At 58.2% G+C, this 19584-nt stretch overlaps 1 protein-coding gene across 2 annotated transcripts in view; it reads right to left on the bottom strand.

The window, feature by feature from the left end:
• Window positions 1–244: 244 nt before the first annotated feature.
• The window catches only part of CASKIN2 (CASK interacting protein 2), a 33435-nt gene continuing 14095 nt past the window's right edge, over window positions 245–19584 (bottom strand). Inside the window, exons 3-21 of one of the 2 annotated variants that reach the window (XM_079323388.1) lie at window positions 13039–13090; window positions 10962–11059; window positions 10657–10802; window positions 10464–10559; window positions 9476–9606; window positions 9168–9276; window positions 8923–9031; window positions 8549–8643; window positions 8351–8468; window positions 7934–8116; window positions 7402–7523; window positions 6887–6962; window positions 6687–6781; window positions 6364–6474; window positions 6162–6263; window positions 5799–5937; window positions 3355–5484; window positions 2934–3252; window positions 245–2710 (exon numbers count right to left, since the gene is read on the bottom strand). In XM_079323388.1, coding sequence (XP_079179514.1) covers window positions 2614–2710; window positions 2934–3252; window positions 3355–5484; window positions 5799–5937; window positions 6162–6263; window positions 6364–6474; window positions 6687–6781; window positions 6887–6962; window positions 7402–7523; window positions 7934–8116; window positions 8351–8468; window positions 8549–8643; window positions 8923–9031; window positions 9168–9276; window positions 9476–9606; window positions 10464–10559; window positions 10657–10802; window positions 10962–11059; window positions 13039–13090 — 4328 coding nt within the window. In that variant the 3' untranslated portion in view covers window positions 245–2613. The remainder of the gene's footprint in view (window positions 2711–2933; window positions 3253–3354; window positions 5485–5798; window positions 5938–6161; window positions 6264–6363; window positions 6475–6686; window positions 6782–6886; window positions 6963–7401; window positions 7524–7933; window positions 8117–8350; window positions 8469–8548; window positions 8644–8922; window positions 9032–9167; window positions 9277–9475; window positions 9607–10463; window positions 10560–10656; window positions 10803–10961; window positions 11060–13038; window positions 13091–19584) is intronic. The other variant, XM_079323389.1, reaches the window with a different exon arrangement.

Below are 19584 nucleotides of genomic sequence, written 5' to 3'. Positions count from 1 at the left end.
ACAGTGGAGGTGCCACATGGGCAGGGCTGGGCACTGGGACACCAGGACACAGCACTGCCACCACGTTACTGCTGTGGTGGAGAGACTCACACTGAGCATTAACCTCACTGGAGGTGACTGGGACTCACCAGGGGGGATAATCTGAGGAGCCCTGGAGCACAGGATAAAGCTGATCCTCCATGGACTTCAAGCAGTAGGAGACAAGCTTATACCATTTGACACAAGGGACACAACTAGGCAAAACTATCAAAAGGGTAAAATATGCCCCACTGTTTAATAGAATTTAGTCTTAATGGATGTTAGTGGAAAACAAAACACATGATTAACACAAACAGAGCAGATGGTTTAAAATCTGTTGTCAGTCTGGTGATTACATGGGCTATTTTTTCCCCTCACTGTCTCGCTGCACGGAGCAGGTGCAGCTGGGGTCAGTTAGTCCCAGTTGCAGTGTACATAACTTACACACCATACAGTAGCTTCAAAATAGAGATCTAGAGCTCAAAAAATAGGCATTCTTCTGCAAAATCAAATGTTTAGTTCCCTTATTGACAATGAGAGCAGCATTCTGCTGCCCTCAGGTGGCTCAGACAGTGGCAGCTTCACCCCAGTGTCCTCTTATCCCTGACCCAAGACTTGCAGTTCTGGTTAGTAAATATATAGAATAAATCACATTTTAAATATATACATTGGCCTTTAAAAAAAACCCAAAACATTTACAATTTATCAACATACGAAAAAGAAAATAACTGGGTTTGTCCCAGGTTGACTTGTGAGAGTAAAAATCAGCTTTAAAAGGTTTCTGTGAACCTCTTTATAAAGTGCCACTGGTTGTAGCTATTTAAAAACATCATGTCCATGATGTGGCACTCAGACACAGGCAGTGGATACACTCAGTGTGGGACAGAAATCAGAGCCTGGGAAGAAGTGTCCTTACCCTCCTCACACTGACCTCAAGTCCCGGACAATGATGGGATTTTAGGTTTTTTCAGGGTTTTTTGTCTTTCCTTTTCAGCCCAGAAACAAGGCTGGCACCTCTTGCCTGCCCAGCCCACAGCATAGCTGCCCTCAGGAGCAGAGACCTGCAGGAATGTTCAGGTGGGCTTTGCTCCCCTTCCTATGCAACAGCACTGGAGCTGCAAACAATCCAACCCAGCTGCAAACTCCCACCAGGACTGGGGAGCAGCTGCCTTCTCAGCCACCTTCTCCCTCCAGTTTGGTTTTGCATTGGTGATTTTTTTTAATTTTTTTTTTTTAAAGGGAAATATGCAGAATTTTCTTCCCCTTTGTTTGGAATTTTTGTAGCAAATGGCACTTCAGCACAATCTTTGGTTCCCTTCTGGTGCTCCGATGCTTTCATTTGCTTGGCATGCCGAACACGAGCCAAGTTCCGGGCTCTTGGACATATTTAGCCATGCACTAGTGAGCAGATCCTGCGAGAGAAATCTGTCTGGGAGCAATGCAGCCACTCCTGCCTGGATGCAGAGAGCTCTCACTGCAGCCAGGGGCTGTGGTTGCATCCAGCAGCAGGAGCTGCTCCCCAGCCGAATTCCCGAATTCCCGGTGCAGCCGGGGTCAGCTCCCCCGCCGGGCTGCAGAGCTGTGAGCAAGGATCACTCCCAGACTGCTACTGTTGAACAATGTTCACGGCGGGGTTTGTGCCAGCAGCTCCCCACTGGGAGGGGCACTGCCAAAAGGGACTGTTTTCTCCCAAAAAAAGGGATAAGGGGGGGAGAAAAAGAAGTTTAAAAGCGTTAATCATGCTGCTGCTGCTGCACTCTGGAAGGACCAGGGTGAGGGTTTGCACAGGCACGGTGTTGGCAGAGAGCAAACTCCATTGAGCAGCATGATCCAGACGGACTGGCCCGAATTCCCAGGTTTTTGGCACTGCCATCGTCATCCTGGTCACTCTGGGAAGGGGCAGGAAGGCTCCCGTGTCCGGCAGGGCCGTGGCAGAGCATCCCCTGCTCTGCAGGCTGTGCCAGCCCCACCTCGAGGGGTCTGTGCAGGGATTTCCATCCACTCAGATTTCACGCTGCCCGACGCTGAGGCGTTTGGAAAAGCGGCAAATAAAGCAGAAAGGTTCCTCCTCGCTCTGCAAGCTGCCAAACTGCGACAAGCCCTGTCTTCTTTCAGCTGCTGTCGGGCCTGGCCGGGGCTGCGGCTGCACAGTGAATCGCCAGCTCGGTGCTGGCTGCCCGGGGAGGTCTCTCCTGTGACACATTGTTGGCAAGGGATAAATAATAAGAGGCAGGACTCGACAATGCAGTGGGGAAAGAGAAAGGTCCCTTGTGGAGGCTCCTCAGCTCTGTGCAAGGGAGCAAGGGCTTCTCCATGGCCTCCAGGGCTGTATGTGCAGCCCCTCTGGGCTCTCCTGCTGCCAGTCTGGTGGGAAATGCCTGACCCCCGCGGAAACCGGCCCAAGGCCACGCTGTCAGATGTGACAGGGAGCCAGGGGTGGGCAGGGAGAGCAGCTTTGTTCCCAGGCGCAGTGCAGAGCGTGGGGAGGAGGCGGCTGCAGAGACCTGCAGGCACCGCTGGGGCCGGATCCGCTCTCCCCCGTCACCGGGGGCACCGGGAGCGGCCAGAGGCGGGAGGGGAAGGAGGGAGCAAGCCTCAGTCCAGCATTGCATCCAGCTGGTCAGCCAGGTCGTCAAACATGTTGCTGATGTCTTCCAAGATGTTCTTGGCTGAGTGCATGGTCCCAGGGTGGCTGGAGAGGAAAGGGAGAGAGTCAAAGCACTGCTCAAAGGCTGCAGGTGCTGATGGGGAAGGGTTGGCCAGGCTGGACCTTACCCAGCAGCAGGAGCTCAGCACAGAGCTGGGCTTGAGCTGTGTGATGCAGGCATGATGTGCCCATACACAGCTCTTCTCCTGCCCTCCCTGGGACCTTCCCAACCCCACCTTGAGGGGCCCAGTCCCAGCATTTTCCTCACCTCTCTGCCTCCTCCACCATGATCTTCTTCTCGGCTGCCTGCAGCGTGGCAGCCAGGCTGGAGCTGCTCTGCTCCTGCCGCTGCTGGGCCAGGGTGGCCCCCGGGGCAGCTGCCAAAGGCTTTGCTGAGATCTTGCTGCCCGTTTCCAGCGTCAGAGAGCTGGGACTGGGCAGGGACCCAATCACATCCGGCACCGCCTCGGTGGCCGCCCAGGGAGCAACGGTGTGGCGGGAGGGCTGCAGGACCTGCTGGTAGATGGTCTTGGGTCCAGAGAAGACGAGCTTGGTGGATGCCACAGAGGTGTGCTTGGCAGGGACATCTGCAAAGGGAGGGGACTCATGGTAGGTGGTGGCACAGGAACTCCTCACCTCCTACACCAACATGGGAGGGAGCCCCACCACCACCTTGGAGATAGACATACCTGGAGTGGGTGTCCTCACCACAGCTGTGCCTACCAGCTCTGTGGGGCTGGGGGCTTTGGTGGGGCTTGGGGCCTTCTTCATGCCTTTCTCCAGCGACAAGATGCTTTTCTCTATCTCAGCAATCCTGAACTCCACGCTGTCATCGTCGAAGGCGTCCCCAGCCAGCGCGGGCCGTGGTGCCAGTGCCGGGGCGGGGGGGCCCGCGATGCTCACGGCCTGGGCCTGGGCGTACTGGGGTGCGGGGCCGCCCCCCGGCTCCGCCTGCCCCGCCATGCTGAACGCCTTCAGCACCGCCTGCAGCGGCTCCCGCTCCCTGAAGCGCGGCCGGCGCTTCACCGTGTCCGACTCGGTCAGGTTGAACTCCAGCACGGGCGGCTCCTTGGGCACAGCAGGGGCTGCTGGCTCCTTCCCAGCGCAGCCCTGGGGCTCTGCCGGCTGGGAACCAGGCTCCGTGTCCGGCACGGCCGCCTCCGCCTTGGAATGGCCGCTGGGCTTTGGCCGCTGTTTGATGGTTAAATTGCCTTCTTCTGCAAAGGGGATGCACTCACTCGAGCTGTTCTGGGATGATGAAGAGGAGACCCCTGGCTTGGCCTCCTCCTCTGTGTCTGAACAGGCATCCTCCTGCTCACCCTGTGCAGCCACCTCTGTCATGGGAGCGCTGGGCTCACTCACTGTCCGCCTCCGCGGCTTGCTGCTCTCAAAGGGGTCCCTGCCGCCATCGGAGACTGTGGCACTGCTGGTGTCACTGCTATTGTGGGACCCCTCACCCACATCTGCCCGGGGGACACGGTCCTGAGTCAGGTGCAGCGGTTTTGGGGCCAGGAGGGGCTTGGACGGACTCACACCTGGTGTTCCCTCCAGCGCAGCCGCCAGGCTCTTCACTGTCCTGCCACGGCCGGCATCACTGGGGGTGGCACCTGCATCAGCCACATCCTGAGTGGCTGTGGGCTGGCGCTCAGGGCTGGGGGGCTGCTCGCCATCCACCTCAGCAGCGAGGGCGCTGGACACGGAGCTGAGGCGCTTGGGGGGCGGCGGCGGGGGGCCCTTGCGCTTGGCCCGGATGGCGAAGGACTGGCTGCGGGTCACCTTGGCATCCGCCTGCGCGCAGGCCCGCGGCGTCTGGCTGCGGCCCGGCCGCCGCGTCAGCGTGGCATAGGAGCCCAGGGTGCTGCTGGGGGCCCCCTCCTCCTCCTCGTGCTCCCCATCCGACAGCGCGTAGCGGTTCAGGCTGTGCGAGCGCTTCTTGTGCTTCAAGCCTTCGCCCCCGTTGTGCTGCTCGCCCGCCGTGGGGGCTGCGGTGGGTGGCTCCGTGGGGCCGCACTGGCTGTGCAGGTACGAGAAGCCTTTTTGGGCTGATGTCTGCAGGCTGCTCTTCTGTCCAGGGGAGACAGAGGGGTATGGGTGTGCCTTGGGCTGCTCTGCTCCCAGGACAGACGGGGCCGTTGGGGATTTCAGGGAGACGTGTGGGTACATGAAGACGTAGGGGGCTGTTCCCTTGCTGGGAGTCTGGGGAGGAGTACAGGGAGTGACTGCTGGAGTCCCAGCTCCTTTCTGAGTCACAGGCCGTGTGTACTGATCCGTGCCTTCGGGCAGGTTCCTCTCCTTGAGAGGGCTGCCCCCAGCGCCGTTGGCAAAGCCGTTCAGCCCCTCGGGGGACACGAGCTTCCCGTAGGGCTCGGGGCTGGACAGGCTGGCCGGGCTCTCCTTGCTGCGGGGGGGGGCACAGGACTGGCCACTGCTGCTGCTGCTCTCGCCGCTGCCCAGGCTCTCCTGCGAGGGGCTGGAGAGGCGCCGGGACAGCACGTTGTCCTGAGAGTGCCCCGAGCCCCGCGAGCGCACCCCGATGCTCTCCTGGCTCCGTGACATTCCCTGGCTGCTCTTGATGCCGAGTGTGTCGTGGCAGCTGTTGGACATGGCTGTCTGCAGCTCATAGCTGAGCTCGCTGTCCTGGAAGGTTGTCATTTTGGGCGTGTGTGGGGACTGGCACTCCCCGTTCTCCAGGGACTCGATGGTGACAATGTCCAGGGAACCGGGGACTTTGCGTCTAGCCAGAGTTGCTTCTGCTTGGTTGAGGCTTTTGCGGAGGTCTCTGAGCTTCTTGACAGCCAACATGATCTTCTTCTGGTGGCCTGCAAGAAGGAAAGGGACATTGGGTCAGCTCCAGCCTCCAAGGCCTTGGAGTTGTAGTTGTGTCACACACTGGGCAAAGGCCTCGGGGTTATCTAAACCCTGCCTATGGGAGGAGACAAACTACTGCTGGCATCTGCCTAGCTAGGCCCAGCTCCAGCTGGCCAAGGAGAATTCTTAGGGACAGCCAGGAACTGCCCTTTCTGGGTGCTCAAGACATGCCTGCACCTCCCAGCCTGAGGGAGAATGGGGCATGGGGACCTGGGTGGGAAACATGGCTGCCCTGGGCCACCTCAGCATGGCAGGAGAGACTCACCCAGCTTGTTGATGCCAATCTCTTGCAGATCCTCCCAGGTCAGGTCTGTCACGATGGTGATGGAATCGTAGCCATTGTTCACCAGCTTTTTGTGGTACTGGGGCAGCCCAATGGCACTCAGCCAGTCCATCAGGTCAGCCTGGAAAGAGCATGGAGCCACTGCCTTGAGCATCAAGGAATGGCAGCACCTTCAGCATCCTCTCCTTGCCCAGGAGACTGTGTTTTTAGGGTGTCTCTGACTGCTTTAAAGCAGTCAAAGCTATTTACTTACAGATCTCTGTAAGTGTCTATCCTGGGGTCAGAGAGCTCTGAGAAAAGACCTGAAGAAAGGGGGTGACTAAAGCCTCAGTGCCAGGGACTCACCGGGATGTAGTTGGGCAGCCACTCAGCAATGCTGAGCTGCCCAATTTCTGTGGAGATCTTTTTCCTGTGGCCTGGTTTGGTCACACCAATGGCTGTCAGATCCTAGGGGAGCAGAGTGGGGCCATGCTCAGCAGTGCTCAGGGAGCTTGGGGCAGTGTGCACCCACTGCTGGCAGCTCTGGGTGGGGAAGGACCTGCCTCACCTCCGGGGTCATGCGGCTGATGGTGGGGACGTCGTAGCCGGCGTTGAGGAAGTTGGCAGTGTACGACTCCAGCTGGAACTCTCGCAGCCAGTTGTAAATGGCTTCTGCATCCTGGGGAGAGGACAGGACATAGAACAGCCCATGATGGTGGCTGCAGAGGCTGGAAGAACCTGACTGCTCCAGACAAGATGTCAGGATCTCCCTGGGCACACTTGTGTCCTGAAGACCCAAATTCCTGTGTCCCTGGTGCAGTGAGAGCTGGGCTGAGTGCCCCAAACATGGCCAGCTCACCCAGCACACCATTCCCCAGCTGTTCCAGTTACCTTCCCCTCGAGGAGCTGCTCAGGACGTAAGAACTGGTGGGAGAAGACCCTGTCTCCAGGGGGGCAGCTGCCTGGGGTCTGGAGGCCCTGTGGCCCTGGCAGAAAGGAGAAAGAAGAATGGGGCACATGAACAATGAACAGCCCCTAGAGCTGCAAGGACAGCTGTCCCCAAGGCCCCATGGAGTTGGGACAGCCCTCACCTGCTGGGGAGGTCCCATTGTGTGGCTCTGATCCCAAAAGGTGTTGCTGGAGGTTGTCACCAGTGGAGGGCAGAGGCTGAGAGACAGAAGGAAGGACACATCTCTGGAGACCAGATTTATCACAGCCCCAGGAGCAGAGTGTGGGTCCCCATGCTGGGCTACTGGTCACAGCTTCACCTATCAACAGGCTGGACCCCAGCAAGAGATCTGGGCAGGATTTGGCTCGGGGCCTTTTATGATCATCTCAGGTGACACAGGACATGATGGAGGTGCTATGTGATGCCAACCACAGCCTTCAACTCCACTAAAAAAAGCTAGCTGTGCTTTGGGGAACAATTGAGATGCCCCAGGAACATCTCCCTGCTGAGTCCTGGCAGCAAGTAGCTGTTTGGTGTAGGATACTCAACTCCAACAGCTCCTCCTTTGCTAGGAGGGGGCATGGAAGGGGATGGGGCTCCATCTCCAGCCTGAGCCAGCACAGGGGAGCAGCACAGGGAGCAGGGGTTGGTGCCTACCCTGGCATTCTCGATGAGGATGCTGGTGCTCTGCCCATTGGTGCCCTCGGTGCTCTGGCCGCTGCCGGCGCTGCGGATGCTGCCAATGCTGCCCTCACTGCCCACGCTGTTCCTGTCTCCTGCTGCTTGGGACAAGTAGGGAGCCTGTCAGCAGCTCCCCAGAATTGGGGGTGACACAGGGCACAGAGGTCCCCAGCAAGGACCCGTGTGCCAACACACTGATGCCACTGATCTGTCACAGGATCCCTCCAGCCACAGACAGTGCATCAGTTCCCTCCCACCTCCCAGCATGCACAACACAGACAGGGTGACCTGGGCTGGCACAGGACACACAGAGGGCTGAGATACAGGGAGAGAACGGGCTGCTCTAAGGGCTCCCCAAAACTCCCTTTTTGTGCATCTGCTCCCTCTCATCTGGCTGCTTCCCCATGGAGAGGTGGAAGGAGAATCTCCCCCTGTGCCCCTGCCCCAGGCAGGGCTGGGAACAGGGGAAGGTCCCCAGCCCCTCTCCCTCCCCAGGTGCTCCCCTGACCTGAGCTGTCAGGGCCTGGGGCCGTCCGGGTTAGGGTCAGGTGACCAAAGGCCGCTGGGCCGCTCGGGGCTGCCGGGTGTGGACACTCGTCGGGGAGGTGCTGCAGCCCCCCAGGGGGGGCTGGGAGAGCCCCAGGGGGACCCTGGCGCTGCTGCACGGGTGCCACACGGGGGACAACCATGCCTGCATTCAAAGACAAAACACACGTGGTCAGAGCTCATGCAGGAGGCAGGGATGGGGGGGAGAGCTGAGCCACAGTCCCTATGGTAGTGTCCCAACCATAGTGACACCCCCTGAGAGCTTCCCTTCCCCCCTAGCTAGCCAGGGCTGCAGGGCCTGTCTGACAGGAGGTGCTGGGGAGTGTGGGAAGGTTTCACACAGTGGACTGTCCCCAGCATGCCCAGGATAGCCACTGACCTGTCCTCTTGCTGATGACTTCAGCGATGGAGGGCGGGAAGTACCCGACCCGGTCAGTGCCTTTCTGGGCATCGTGGATGTGCCCCTTCCATCGGCCATCAGGATGCTGCTCCAGGACCTGCCATGGGACAAGATGAGTGGGGTTGGTACCCAGGGCCATGGTGGGCCAGGGGGATGCAGAGCAGAGAGCAGCCTCACCGTGATGACGTCTCCTGCTCGGACGTTGAGAGCAGTTGGGTCGTGGAGGTTCCAAAAATCCTTCAAAGCTCGGACCTTCAGGATTCCTGATGCCTCTGAAGGCAAGGGACAGAGGAAGAAAGAAGGCACCAGAGCATAGGGAGGAAAGAGAGGAGTCCAGGGAGGGCAGAAGGAGAAAGCAAAAGCAAGGAGAGGAGAGAAGAAAACATTAATAGTGCGGAAATGAACTCAATCCCTAGACACTGCTTCACATATAGGATGGGGGCACATGTGAGAGGGCACTGAGATGCTGGCACTGATTCAGGAGGAGCACTGGCAGCCCAGGCAGGTCTCAGGAGGAAAAAAAACCCCTCTCAGTGCCATCCCCACCTCACCTCTTAGCAGCTGCTTGATGTCCTTGCTGGCATGTGAGGTGGTGAACTGGTTGACGATGTCCAGCGCTGTCTGGTTGTAGGTGTTCCTGATGTTCACATCGACACCGCCCTGCCCAGGAGGAAACATGGTCAAGGCCAGATCCCTCCCTGCCACCAGAGTCAAGGGAGGCAAGAGACCGAGGGGGAAGGGTGCTGGGTGACCCCCAGGGCTGTCTCCCCAGGCAGCCCTGTCCCCCTGTGCTCACCTCCAGCAGGAGCCGCACCACCTCTGTTTTGCCATAGAGAGCGGCCTCGTGAAGAGCTGTGCCTGTCTTTGTCTGCTTGTTGATCTCAATCCCGGCCTTCAGCAGCTGCCTGGTAGCAAGGAGGAAGAGCCATGAACAGCAGGACATGAACATCAGGGCCAGGTACTTGGCTGCTTTATGATGGAATGGGAACAACAGCTTGCACTTGCTTTGGGGATGAGGAGCTGAAGCTTGCAAGAGGAAAGTGTGTTTGGGAGGAAGGGGACTGAAGCCATGATGGGTTTTTCCAGCATAAAGGAGGGAGTTACCTGATGATCTCCTTGTGCCCATTCTTGGCTGCCAGGTGCAGTGGAGTGGTGTAGTTGGGGTCAGTGGCATCCTTGGATTGTCCCTCAAGCAGGGCAACACACAGATGGCTGTTCAGCAGCAGCTGAGCCACCTGCGTGAGACACTGGTAAGCAATGGGAGGTACCCCCACCTGCATCCTCCCAGTGAAGAGATCATCTTTGGAGCCAGCCCACCACTCCCCATCCTGCCACTCCCTTCCATCCACAGCCCCAGGCTTGGATGGAGCTGGACAGTGCTTGGCATGGCCACCCTGTCGTGAGGTTCTGTAAAAGGTCACAACAGCCAGAAACAGTCTTCCCATAATCAGGCTTTTCAGACCATGCCCTAAAAACTTCCAGTCTCTCCACCCCAGAGCAACTCTCAGCATCTCAGGGCAACCCAGAAGCACAGAGGAATTATTTTTACTGCCCTGTTTATAGCTGCAGACATTATAGATACTCCAAAAATGGAAACATCCCCCTGATCCCCTCCCAGTGGGGCACAGAACAGTCTGGCTGGCCATGCTCCAGCCCAATCCAGTGGTGCTGGCTGGGCCAGGGTCTCCCAGAGCATGGTGTGGCTCTATCCCCAAGAACTGTGCTGGGGACTTGGAGCAGGGCTGGATGCTCAGAGCTTGCTGGGATTAACCAGCTCAGCCTATCCATGCTTAACCACAAGCAAAGCTGGGGTGGGTGGGGGAAGGCTGTGGAGAACCAGAAACAACAACTCCTGGCTTCACTCCCAGTCTGACCCTGCCCTGCTGTGAGGTCAGGGGCAAAACCCACAGCTCCCAGGTTCAGGATCTGTGTCTGGCCACGGGAGGAGGCAGGTGCTGCCTGCCAGGCTCTGAGCCTCATGGTGGAGGGAGAGCAGTTGTGGCCAGACCCTGCACTTTGCTCCCGGAGCCAGCAGGCTCCAGAGCTGCCCCTGGAGAAGCCCTTGGTGCAGGGCAGAGCCCACAGCACCCACCTTCAGCCGCCCGAACTCGCAGGCCAAGTCCAGCGGGGTTTTCTTCGCCTTGTTGATGAGGCACGGGTTGGACTGGTGCTGGAGCAGCATCTCCGACTGCAGGGGAGCAAAGCGCCGAGGGGCTCAGCACCACCCTGCAGGGCGGGGTGTGCCCCCTCCCAGCACCCCAGGGTGGCTCTGGGCTCTCACTTACCACCTCGTAGTGGCCGTACTGCGCCGAGAGGTGCAGCGGGATCTGCCCGTCCAGCGAGGCCATGTTGACGGAGGCGGCGGCACGCAGCAGCGCCCGCACAGGCTCCAGGCGGCCCTGCCAGGCCGCGTAGTGCAGGGGCCGCATCCCTGCAGAGCGGGGTCAGCGGGGTCAGCGGGGTCAGCAGGGTCAGCGGGGTCAGCGGGGTCAGCGGGGTCAGCGGGGTCAGCGGGGTCAGCAGGGTGGGCCCCGGGGCTGCGGGGCTGAGCTGGCAGCCTCGGGGGCTGTGCCCGGGGGTCATCCCTTACCGTTGCTGTCCTTGATGTCGACGGTGGCCTGTGCCTCCAGCAGCAGCGAGATGAGGTCCAGGCTGCCGCCCAGGGCTGCGTGGTGCAGTGCTGAGAACCTGAGGCACAAGGGAGAGCTCAGGCCGGCCCTCAGCCCTGCTGTGCTGTCCCCACAGTCCCCAAGGGAGGGCTCAGCCCCGCTGTGCTGTCCCCACAGTCCCCCCTGCACGAGGACATGGGATGAGGGCTGGGATTGTCACTGGCTGTTCACAGCTATGTCCTCCCTGATTCCCTACTCCCAGTGCCTCAGGTTCCCCACAGCAAAACACTGATAAATCCCTCCAAGTTGTCCATGTCCCAGGGCTCAGTGATGGATGCAGGCACACTGTGTACCTTGGGAAACCCCAGGGAGAGGAGTCCCACTTCATGCCCTCTGTTGAGAGAAACAGGCAGGATGGAGAGAGATGCATCTCCCCTCTCCACAGAGCAGCCAGGCAGCCCCAGTGCTGCTCACAGCATCTGGCAAACACATCAGCCCCGTGACCACTCCTGCCCCCTCTTCCAGCTGCCCCCTCCCCATGCCAGCAGAGCTGCCAGGAGCCCATGGCAGAGCGTGGGAGGCCGCTGGTAATGAAAGAGCCCAGTGTGCTGGGGCTGTGAAAGGGGCCTGTCTGCCTGGCACTCCCCCTGAGCCATCACGTGAAGGGCCAAGGCCAAGGAGGGGACCCTGTGCCACTGGGGATTAGCCCGTGAGCCACTCCAAGGGACATGGGGGGCTCCTGACAGCACCAGCCCGGAGCTCTCATGGGGTCTGCAGTGTGCAAATCCAGTGCCGAGGATGCTGCTCATCCAGCATGGATCTCCTCATGATCTGCACTCCAAGATCATCCCCAAATCCCTGTGCAAGTATTAACATTGCAGGAGGGACACTAACCCCAGCAGATAGGGCTGCTCCTTCCGCCAGTACACCCACCATGTACCTGAGCCACAGCAAAACCTCTGCCTCAAAATGTGAATGTGGGGGGGTACAAAATCCCCCTGACCAAACCCTGCAGGGTCCTACTCTGCCCTGGGGTGGCTGCACAAACCCACACTCACCCAACCCATCCTCTCCAAGCCCTGAACAAGGTGATTCCAAGGACACCACCAGCACCACGGCTCTCCCAGGACACACATTGCTATCCCCATGCTTGTGTCTCACTTCCCCATCATCCTCTTCCTGTGCCCCAGCAAAACCCTGCCTGTGTCCCTCAGGCAGCCCAGTTCCCACCATCAGCCCTCCTGGAGCTGCCCAAGCACAAACCCTGTGCCCTATCAGAATCAGATCATTGCTTCTATTATTAAATTCTTTTTCTATTAAGCTCCATCTGTACAGTATTATTTTAAGACAGAGCCATCCTGCACGTTCCCAACCCCCCGCTGGCCTGTTAGGACTCATCATGGACACCTCTTCCTACAGAGTCCTCCAAAAGAAAACATGTAGAAATTAGGTACAACAACAGCACATAAAAACAATGCTAATGACTGACAGGTCAGAGTTAATTCAATAAGAATAATGCGCTTATTTATTTTATGGGCCTTTGTGGTTTCTTTAACTCTCAGTACCCAGCTTATTAAGTACTTGGATTTTGGAAGTGATGAACTACACAAATATGCTGTGGTCACTTGGCAACCTCATATTTTCCTTCTCTAACTCCCCCTAAAACAATGGGATTTTGCTTTTGGGATATTAAACAGAGGCACGAGCACGTGCAGGCACTGAGGCTGCCTGGGTGCTCCTCTGGGCTTCACCCAGGGGGACACAGGGCACTGGCTGGACACACTGCCATGCTGTTCAACCCCATCCCTACAGAGGGGCACATAAATCAATTGATTTATGAAGGATTTTCAGGAGGGACTAAGCACGTCCCTCAGCTCAGATCCAGACAGCAGTGGCTCTGCCTGTGCAGAGCTTGCCCTGGCTCTGGGATGTTGACGTGCTCTCCAGCTCCCCTGGAAAGCCATACAATACCCTGAGATGCAGGACTGACTGGATACTGGGGAGAGGAGCCCTCCCCAGGCTGGCAGAGCACCCAGCACTCTCCAGAGCAGCACTCACCCGTCTGCATCCTGGTAGTTCACGTTCAGGCGCTTGGCAGATCCCAGGAGCTCTGCAGAGACAAGAGGTGAAGGTCAGGGCAGGAGGCAGAGCCCCCAGACCCCCAGATGAACCCCACACCCACCTCCCAGCGTGCAGAACAGCGCCTGGCCCATCCCGGGGGTCTCTCCTCTACTCTCCTCTGCCTTCACTTCACCTCCACAAACCCTCAGTGGGCTGACCCAGCTCCAGCTTAGCACTTTCCTCCCTTCATCTCTCCTGCCCCCCATCCATGTGTGCCCCCGGGATGAGTTGGACCCCGCAGCTCTTGCCACCCCGGCTTGGCAGAACAGTGAGTGCTTCCCTCCCCTTTATAGGCACTGACACCCCAAAACTGCTGAGTGGGGCCATTTTGCCCCTGTGCCCACCACTGCCACTGAGGCCTGGCCCACAGACCACATGGTTGGCATTTTTATGGCCAGGGCAGAGGCTGAAGCTTTCAGCTGTGAATGCAAGGATTGTGCAACCTTGGATATCCCCATCCCCCTGCCCAGCTCTCCCTCCTCTTCAGGGACCCAAGGACTGTGCCACCTTGGATATCCCTATCCCCCTGCCCACCCCTCCCTCCCCTTTGGGGACCACTGGGCAGCAGAGGATGCTCAGCCCACCCTCAGCACAGCCTCACATGCACCCCCAGTGCACCCCCAGCTCCCTGCTCCTTCCCACAATTAATTTGAATGGATTCCTTCCTCCCACACAGAGAGGACATTTTATTCTACACCGAGGGGTTGAGAGCGGATTAACATCTCTGGAATTCATCGGCCAAGTCAAAAGGGACAGAAAGGGGAAGGTATGTGGGGGGCCAAGAAATGCCACTGCTCCTCCTCTGCCTTTCCAGGCAGCCCATCACCAAGCCAGGCAGGATTAAATGCTGTGAATGGTTTCTGTGCTTTTTCCTACAGAAAATCAAAGTTTGAGTGCCAAGCTCTGAGCCTGGGGTGAAACAGCTGCTCAAACCCCACTCTACTGTGGTGGGGTATTGGGGAAGGAGCCCCCTTCCTTGCAGCCAGGTAGATCTCCAGGGCTGAAGATCCCTCTCCTTTTCCTTGCTCTCCTCCTCCTCAATTCCCTTCTCTTCTTCCTCCCTCCCAAGGTCTCTGCCCACCTTGCATGGCAGAACCCATATAAAGCCATACTGGGCTGTGTGGCTCTCTGCTGAAAAAGAAGAGCTGAAGAGGGGCTGGCTCATTCATCATGCAAATGGATAATTAAAGGAAACCAAGGACCAGGCTGTTCATTACTGCAATTTACACTGTTTTGTAAACAGCCTAATTAACACAAAATGGGCTTGGAGTGGCTGCTGGTGAAGGACTCATGACTCCTCGCCACAGCTGAGGGGATCAGGACAGGATCACCCTAATTACCTCTTCCAGGGACTGTTTGTCTTTGAGCCTCAGCCACCAATCCAACAGCCCTTCCCAAAGGAACTGGCTCCCAAAGCCATCACTCAGCAGAGCTCCCACTTCCCCCTCCCAGCCCCAAGAGCCCAGGGTCTTCATCAAGGACAAATCGCTTTCCTTGAGCTCAGCAGCCAGGAAAAATAACATTTCACTTGTAAACTGGCCACTTCTGATCCAAGTCCTGGAGAACTGTAACCACTGGGATTGCTCCCATTATCTGCAGCTAAAAAATGTCACTGGAAATGGATTGGGAAGGGGAGGAGGAAGAAGAGAAGAAGGAGGGGTCCTTACTCAGGGCAGGAGGGGCAGACCCTCAATGATGACCACTGGGAGTGCAATGCTGGGAAAAAAGAGGGGCTGGATGGAGATGCCCAGTGAGCACCAGCACCTCCAAAGGAGGCAGAAAAAATTCCACAGACTGGTCCTGGAGTTGAGCAATGCCCACTATGTGAAGAAGGACAGTTCACCCCAAAATGCCATCCCTAACCCCACCTTTGAGGGGACTGAGCTGGCCAGTGGGGTGCAGTAAGAAGGGCTGGGATGTCCCAGGACATGGTGGGTGTCCCTGCCTGCTTCCAGACAGCTGTCAGCATCCAACTCTCCATAAGGAACATTGCTCAGATTCATCCCCTGCTCCAACAGCCCAGCCAGGTCAGGACACAGGGCAGGATCACACGAACAGGATGAGAGTGGCTGAGAAAGCAGCAAGTCACAAATAGCACAGACAGGAACAGCATTCCCTTTGAGGGTCTTCCTAAATGCTTGGATCCACCTTGGGCAAGAAAGGAAGGAGTTCATCCCTGGTTTGTAGCTCAGTAAATCACTGCTTGGAGAGCTGGAGGGTTTTCAGCAAGGCTGGAAGGCGAAGTGTGGGTGGGAAAGTGTCTGGATATCCCAGCATCAAGGCATGGGAAAGGAGAGGGATGGGGGGGAAGCAGAGCACAGCCAGGCAGCTGGGACCCCTCCACCAGTGCCATCCTGCTGCACAGCCTCAAACTCCAGGGACTGGTGAAAGGAAGGCAGCTGATGGACATTCCCTGCATCCCCCTTCCTCATTCCATCCATGTGTTCCTTTTGACCAATTCCCCAGGTTTTCCCTGCATTTCTTCAGCCCCTTTTCTCCCTGTTGGTGCCCATCCTTTTCCACACAGACGATCTGGAGCTCAGCATAGGCTGGGCCAAGCTGTTCCCAATCTCACAGCCCTCCCAGGCTGGCCTGTTCAGCTTTGGCCAGGGGGCTGCAGAGCTGGGCTGGGAAAGGGCTGCGGGGTTAATGCAGACACGGCCCTGGGATGGTGCAGCCAGACCCTTCCCAGCCACATCATCACCCCGCTGCGTTTGCCTGGGGTGGGGGCACCCTCAGGCCTGACCCGCGAGCTGCATTCCCCACCAGGAGCACTCTCATACCCGAAAAAACGAACCCAGAACACGGACCTAGCGCTGAAATACAAAACACCCTGAAGGAGTTATTTATTTATATCCAGAGAAACCCCAGGTCGGCGCACCCCAAGGGTTAACCCCACCGAGGGGCCCGCCCGGCGCGGCGCGGCCCGCGCTCCCCGGCGCTGCGGCACAGGACGAGGCTCGGAGCGCAGGGCCGGGCCTGAGCGCGGCCCCGAGGGAGCCAGCGAGCTTCTGTGCGGCGTCTGGCTGCCAAGCGGCAGCGGGAAGCACCTCCGGAACGCTCCGGCAAATTGCTTACAAATGTCGGGCCGGCCGCCGGCCGTGGCGAAGGCAGCGCGGCCGCCTAGCGCCAGAGGGGCCGGGACCCTCATCCCTGGCACGGCCCGGCTGCGGCCCTCGGATCTGCACAGCCCCGCTCGGCGCATTCCCGAGCAGCCCCTTCCCCGTGCCTCAGTTTCCCCGCGGGTTCGCTGCCAGGCTGGGCTGGGCTCCCCGTGGGGTGCGGGGGGCACCCGGGGAGCGGCCGGCCGGCTCGGGCACCTCAGCCGCCGCGCTGGCAGCCGGCCCGGCACGAACCGTATTTACCGGCCCGAGGCACTCGCCTGGCGCCGGCTGTGCCGGCTGCGCGGAGCCAGGCGTGCCCTCGCCCGGCCCAGCGCCCCTGTGCCAGCACAGCGGGCACCCTGAGTCACCCCTGCCCTCCGAGGGAGCGCTCCTTCCCGCGGGGCCAGCCCCGGGCTGCGCCGCCAGCTCCTGCGGACCCACACCGTCCTCCCGAGCGCTCCTCGGGAAGCGGCGACACGTGCTCGCCTGGGTTTGGCTGCGGAAGGAAATGCCCGAATAGCCCGTGGTCCTGCCCTTTGGAGACTCCTGCCCTGCCTCTCACACGGGAGTCAGGATCCAGAAAGCTTTTTTTTTTTGCTGTGACTGCCCCGCCGGTTTTGTCCATTCAGGGCAGCCACAGCAGAGCTCCACCACTTGCAAGGCTTTGTTGCTGTGAAGGATGACACACATCCATAACTGGAGATCCATCTCCTTGGAAAAACACAGTTTTCTGCTGGTCCTGTGTCACAGCCTCTCATCCCACCCCCTCATATTGGGAAATGACATTCCCACACGGCTGACTGCAAGTACCCCTGTGCCATGACCCTCCCTGTGCTGCAGTCTGAGCATCCCAGTGTCATGAACATCTCTGAGCTGCAGCCACAACATCAACCCTGAGTATCCCCTGTACCACGAGCATCCCTGAACATCCAGTCCTGAGCACCCCTCTGCTGCCTGCTACAAGTACCCTGCATGCAGGAAAGCCCTGCAAGGGCACTGCAGGAACACCATCCTGCTTCCCTGGGCAGTGGGAAAGGGACAGTGTGCATTGAACACATCAAATACATGCATGTACCCTCTTGGGAAAATGAAATCTACCTGGGGACTGTTACCACTAAGCCAATAAACTAACTGGAGGAGCTAATCAGCTGCTATTCTACAGAGCACCAGCCGTCTCTGATGGTGGTGGCACCCTCTGGAGCTGAAGGCAGAGGTGGCAGGAGGTGGCAGCTCCACCCAACCTGCCCTGTGATGGCCTGGGGTGGCCCTGCCTTGGCATATTGGTGAGCTCGTGCCAGGGCTCAGAACAGACTCACTGTCTTGGCCAAAATCAAGACCCAAGGAGGTGATGTCCATCCCTCTTCCGCAGGCATCACCCTTCCCTGTCGCCTCTCTGTCCACAGGCACGTCCGCTGTGGCCACCGCAGCCGGCTCCTCCCGGCAGACCGGCTGCCTCTGCAGCAGTTTCCCAACAGGCTCACAAGATTCACCCACCTTGATAGGGAAGGAGTTCAGCCACAGAGATGTTAAGAAACTCAACCAAAGCTGCCCAGCCAGCTCAGAACAGAGGCTGGGTGAGAGCCAAGGGCTCCTGACCCCAGCTCTCTACTGCAGCCACCAGCTGCATCCCAAACTCTGAGCCCAGTGCTGTGCCCAGTCCCAAAACAGGGGGTCCCCTAATTCCCCCATGGTGATGGTCGGTGAATTTGGCTGCCAAGGTGCTGCTGCCTGGGGTACCTGGCTGAGCACCCATCCCCGTGTCCAAATGCCATGGCTGTCCAAATGCCACAGGTGTCCAAATGCCAGGAGTGCCTTCCTGCCCACAAAGAGCCTGTGCTGGGTTTGAGGCCCTGCAGCATCACTGAAGATGGGCTCCCAACGCTGACAAACAGGCCCCTCACCAAGCCAGGCACTGTGGGGTTGGTGTGAATGGGGCAAAGCCACTGGGTTAACTGGCAGGGATGGGGAGGCTGCAATCAAGGACGTGGATTCCCATCAGCAGAGGCAAATGGCAGTGACATGAGAGCAGCTGGGAGCCCCTCACCATCCCTACACCAATATTTGGCAACTTCTCAAGAGTAATTGGTATTTTCATCCCTTGGGAAACCTACCAAACCCTGGACCAGACCAGGGCCCTGCCTGCTCTGACACTGCACAAACTGCAGGATGGCTGTCACGCCAAGCCCTACTCCCAGTTTCAGCAGCCTGGAATAACCCAGCAGGTTATAACCTTCCAGGAGCTGAGCTTTGGGCATCTCCTCACAGCATCCTGAGGCTGGATACAGCACCCTTGTGCTGTGAATATCCCTGCACCTAATGCTTATTTCTAACCTCAACACAAGTCACCATTTACCCCTGGCTGGAGCCCCAAATCTTAGGGCTCGCAGCCACACAGAGCCCAAGCTGTTCCTGTCACCAACTCGTCTATGCTGATGGCATGTCTGAGTCTCTTCTGGCAGCTTGGCCTCCTTCCTCATCTCCTTCTTTAAGCAATACTGTCCTGCAACATGTTCAGATACGATGGTGGATGATGGTGAAGGCAGGTGATGGCAAAGGCAGAGGAGTTTGAGTAGTCCAAGGATCTGCCTTCCACCCTGGGCAAGGCTGGAGGCCCACCAAAGGCAAAGAGGGATAGGGCAACAGGACAATGAAGTCAACTGAGAGCCTTTTTCCTTCTTTGGTAAAGGCTGGGAATATTTTTCCCAGGGTAAATCAAAATTTTAAGGTTTTTTTAAGAGGCTGGCAGAAGGTGAGGCATTGGGCAGCATCCCCATACAGCACAGACATTGATCACTTACTCTCAGCCCAGCCACTCCAGGACCCCCATCCAAACCCCCAATTCCCCCCTGCTGCTTCCCCTCACAAGCAAAGCAGGAAAAAACAGGCAGTTTGTTCAAAGTGAAGGCTCCCAGAACAATGAAAGGAAAAGCAGAATCGGAAACCTCGTCTCCATCCACACAGCTGGGAAGAAGGTGCAGCTCTCAGTGCTCGACCCCAAGGTTTGATGGCCACAGGGGACAGAGGGGACAAAAGCCAAGCAGGAAAAAGAGCATCACAGGAATCCTCTGGGGCTGGATTCATCCCTTGCAAAAGCCAAACACATGCTCCTGCTCTGAGTTTCAGGCCCCCAGAAGTATTTCAGCTGGGGTGAGATGAATGGTGCTTGCTCCCCTTCTCGACAATAATTTGTGGGTTTGCAGTGGCTGCTTACCCCAAAGTGATGCAGCCCAGCCCAGCTCCCCTGGCCAGGAAAAGTGGTAACACCCCTTCCCCACAGAGCCAAAATTGCATCCCCCAGCCTCATCCAGGATGGAAACAGCTGGGAAAGGCTTTGGGTGGGGGAAGCCAGGCAGCTCCTTCGGAGATATACAAGGGCTCC

This window comes from Erithacus rubecula (genome assembly GCF_903797595.1).
Source record: "Erithacus rubecula genome assembly, chromosome: 20".
NCBI classification, from domain to species: Eukaryota; Metazoa; Chordata; class Aves; order Passeriformes; family Muscicapidae; genus Erithacus; species Erithacus rubecula.
Note: the sequence above shows the minus strand (reverse complement) of the source record. Positions and strands in the feature narration are given on the sequence as shown.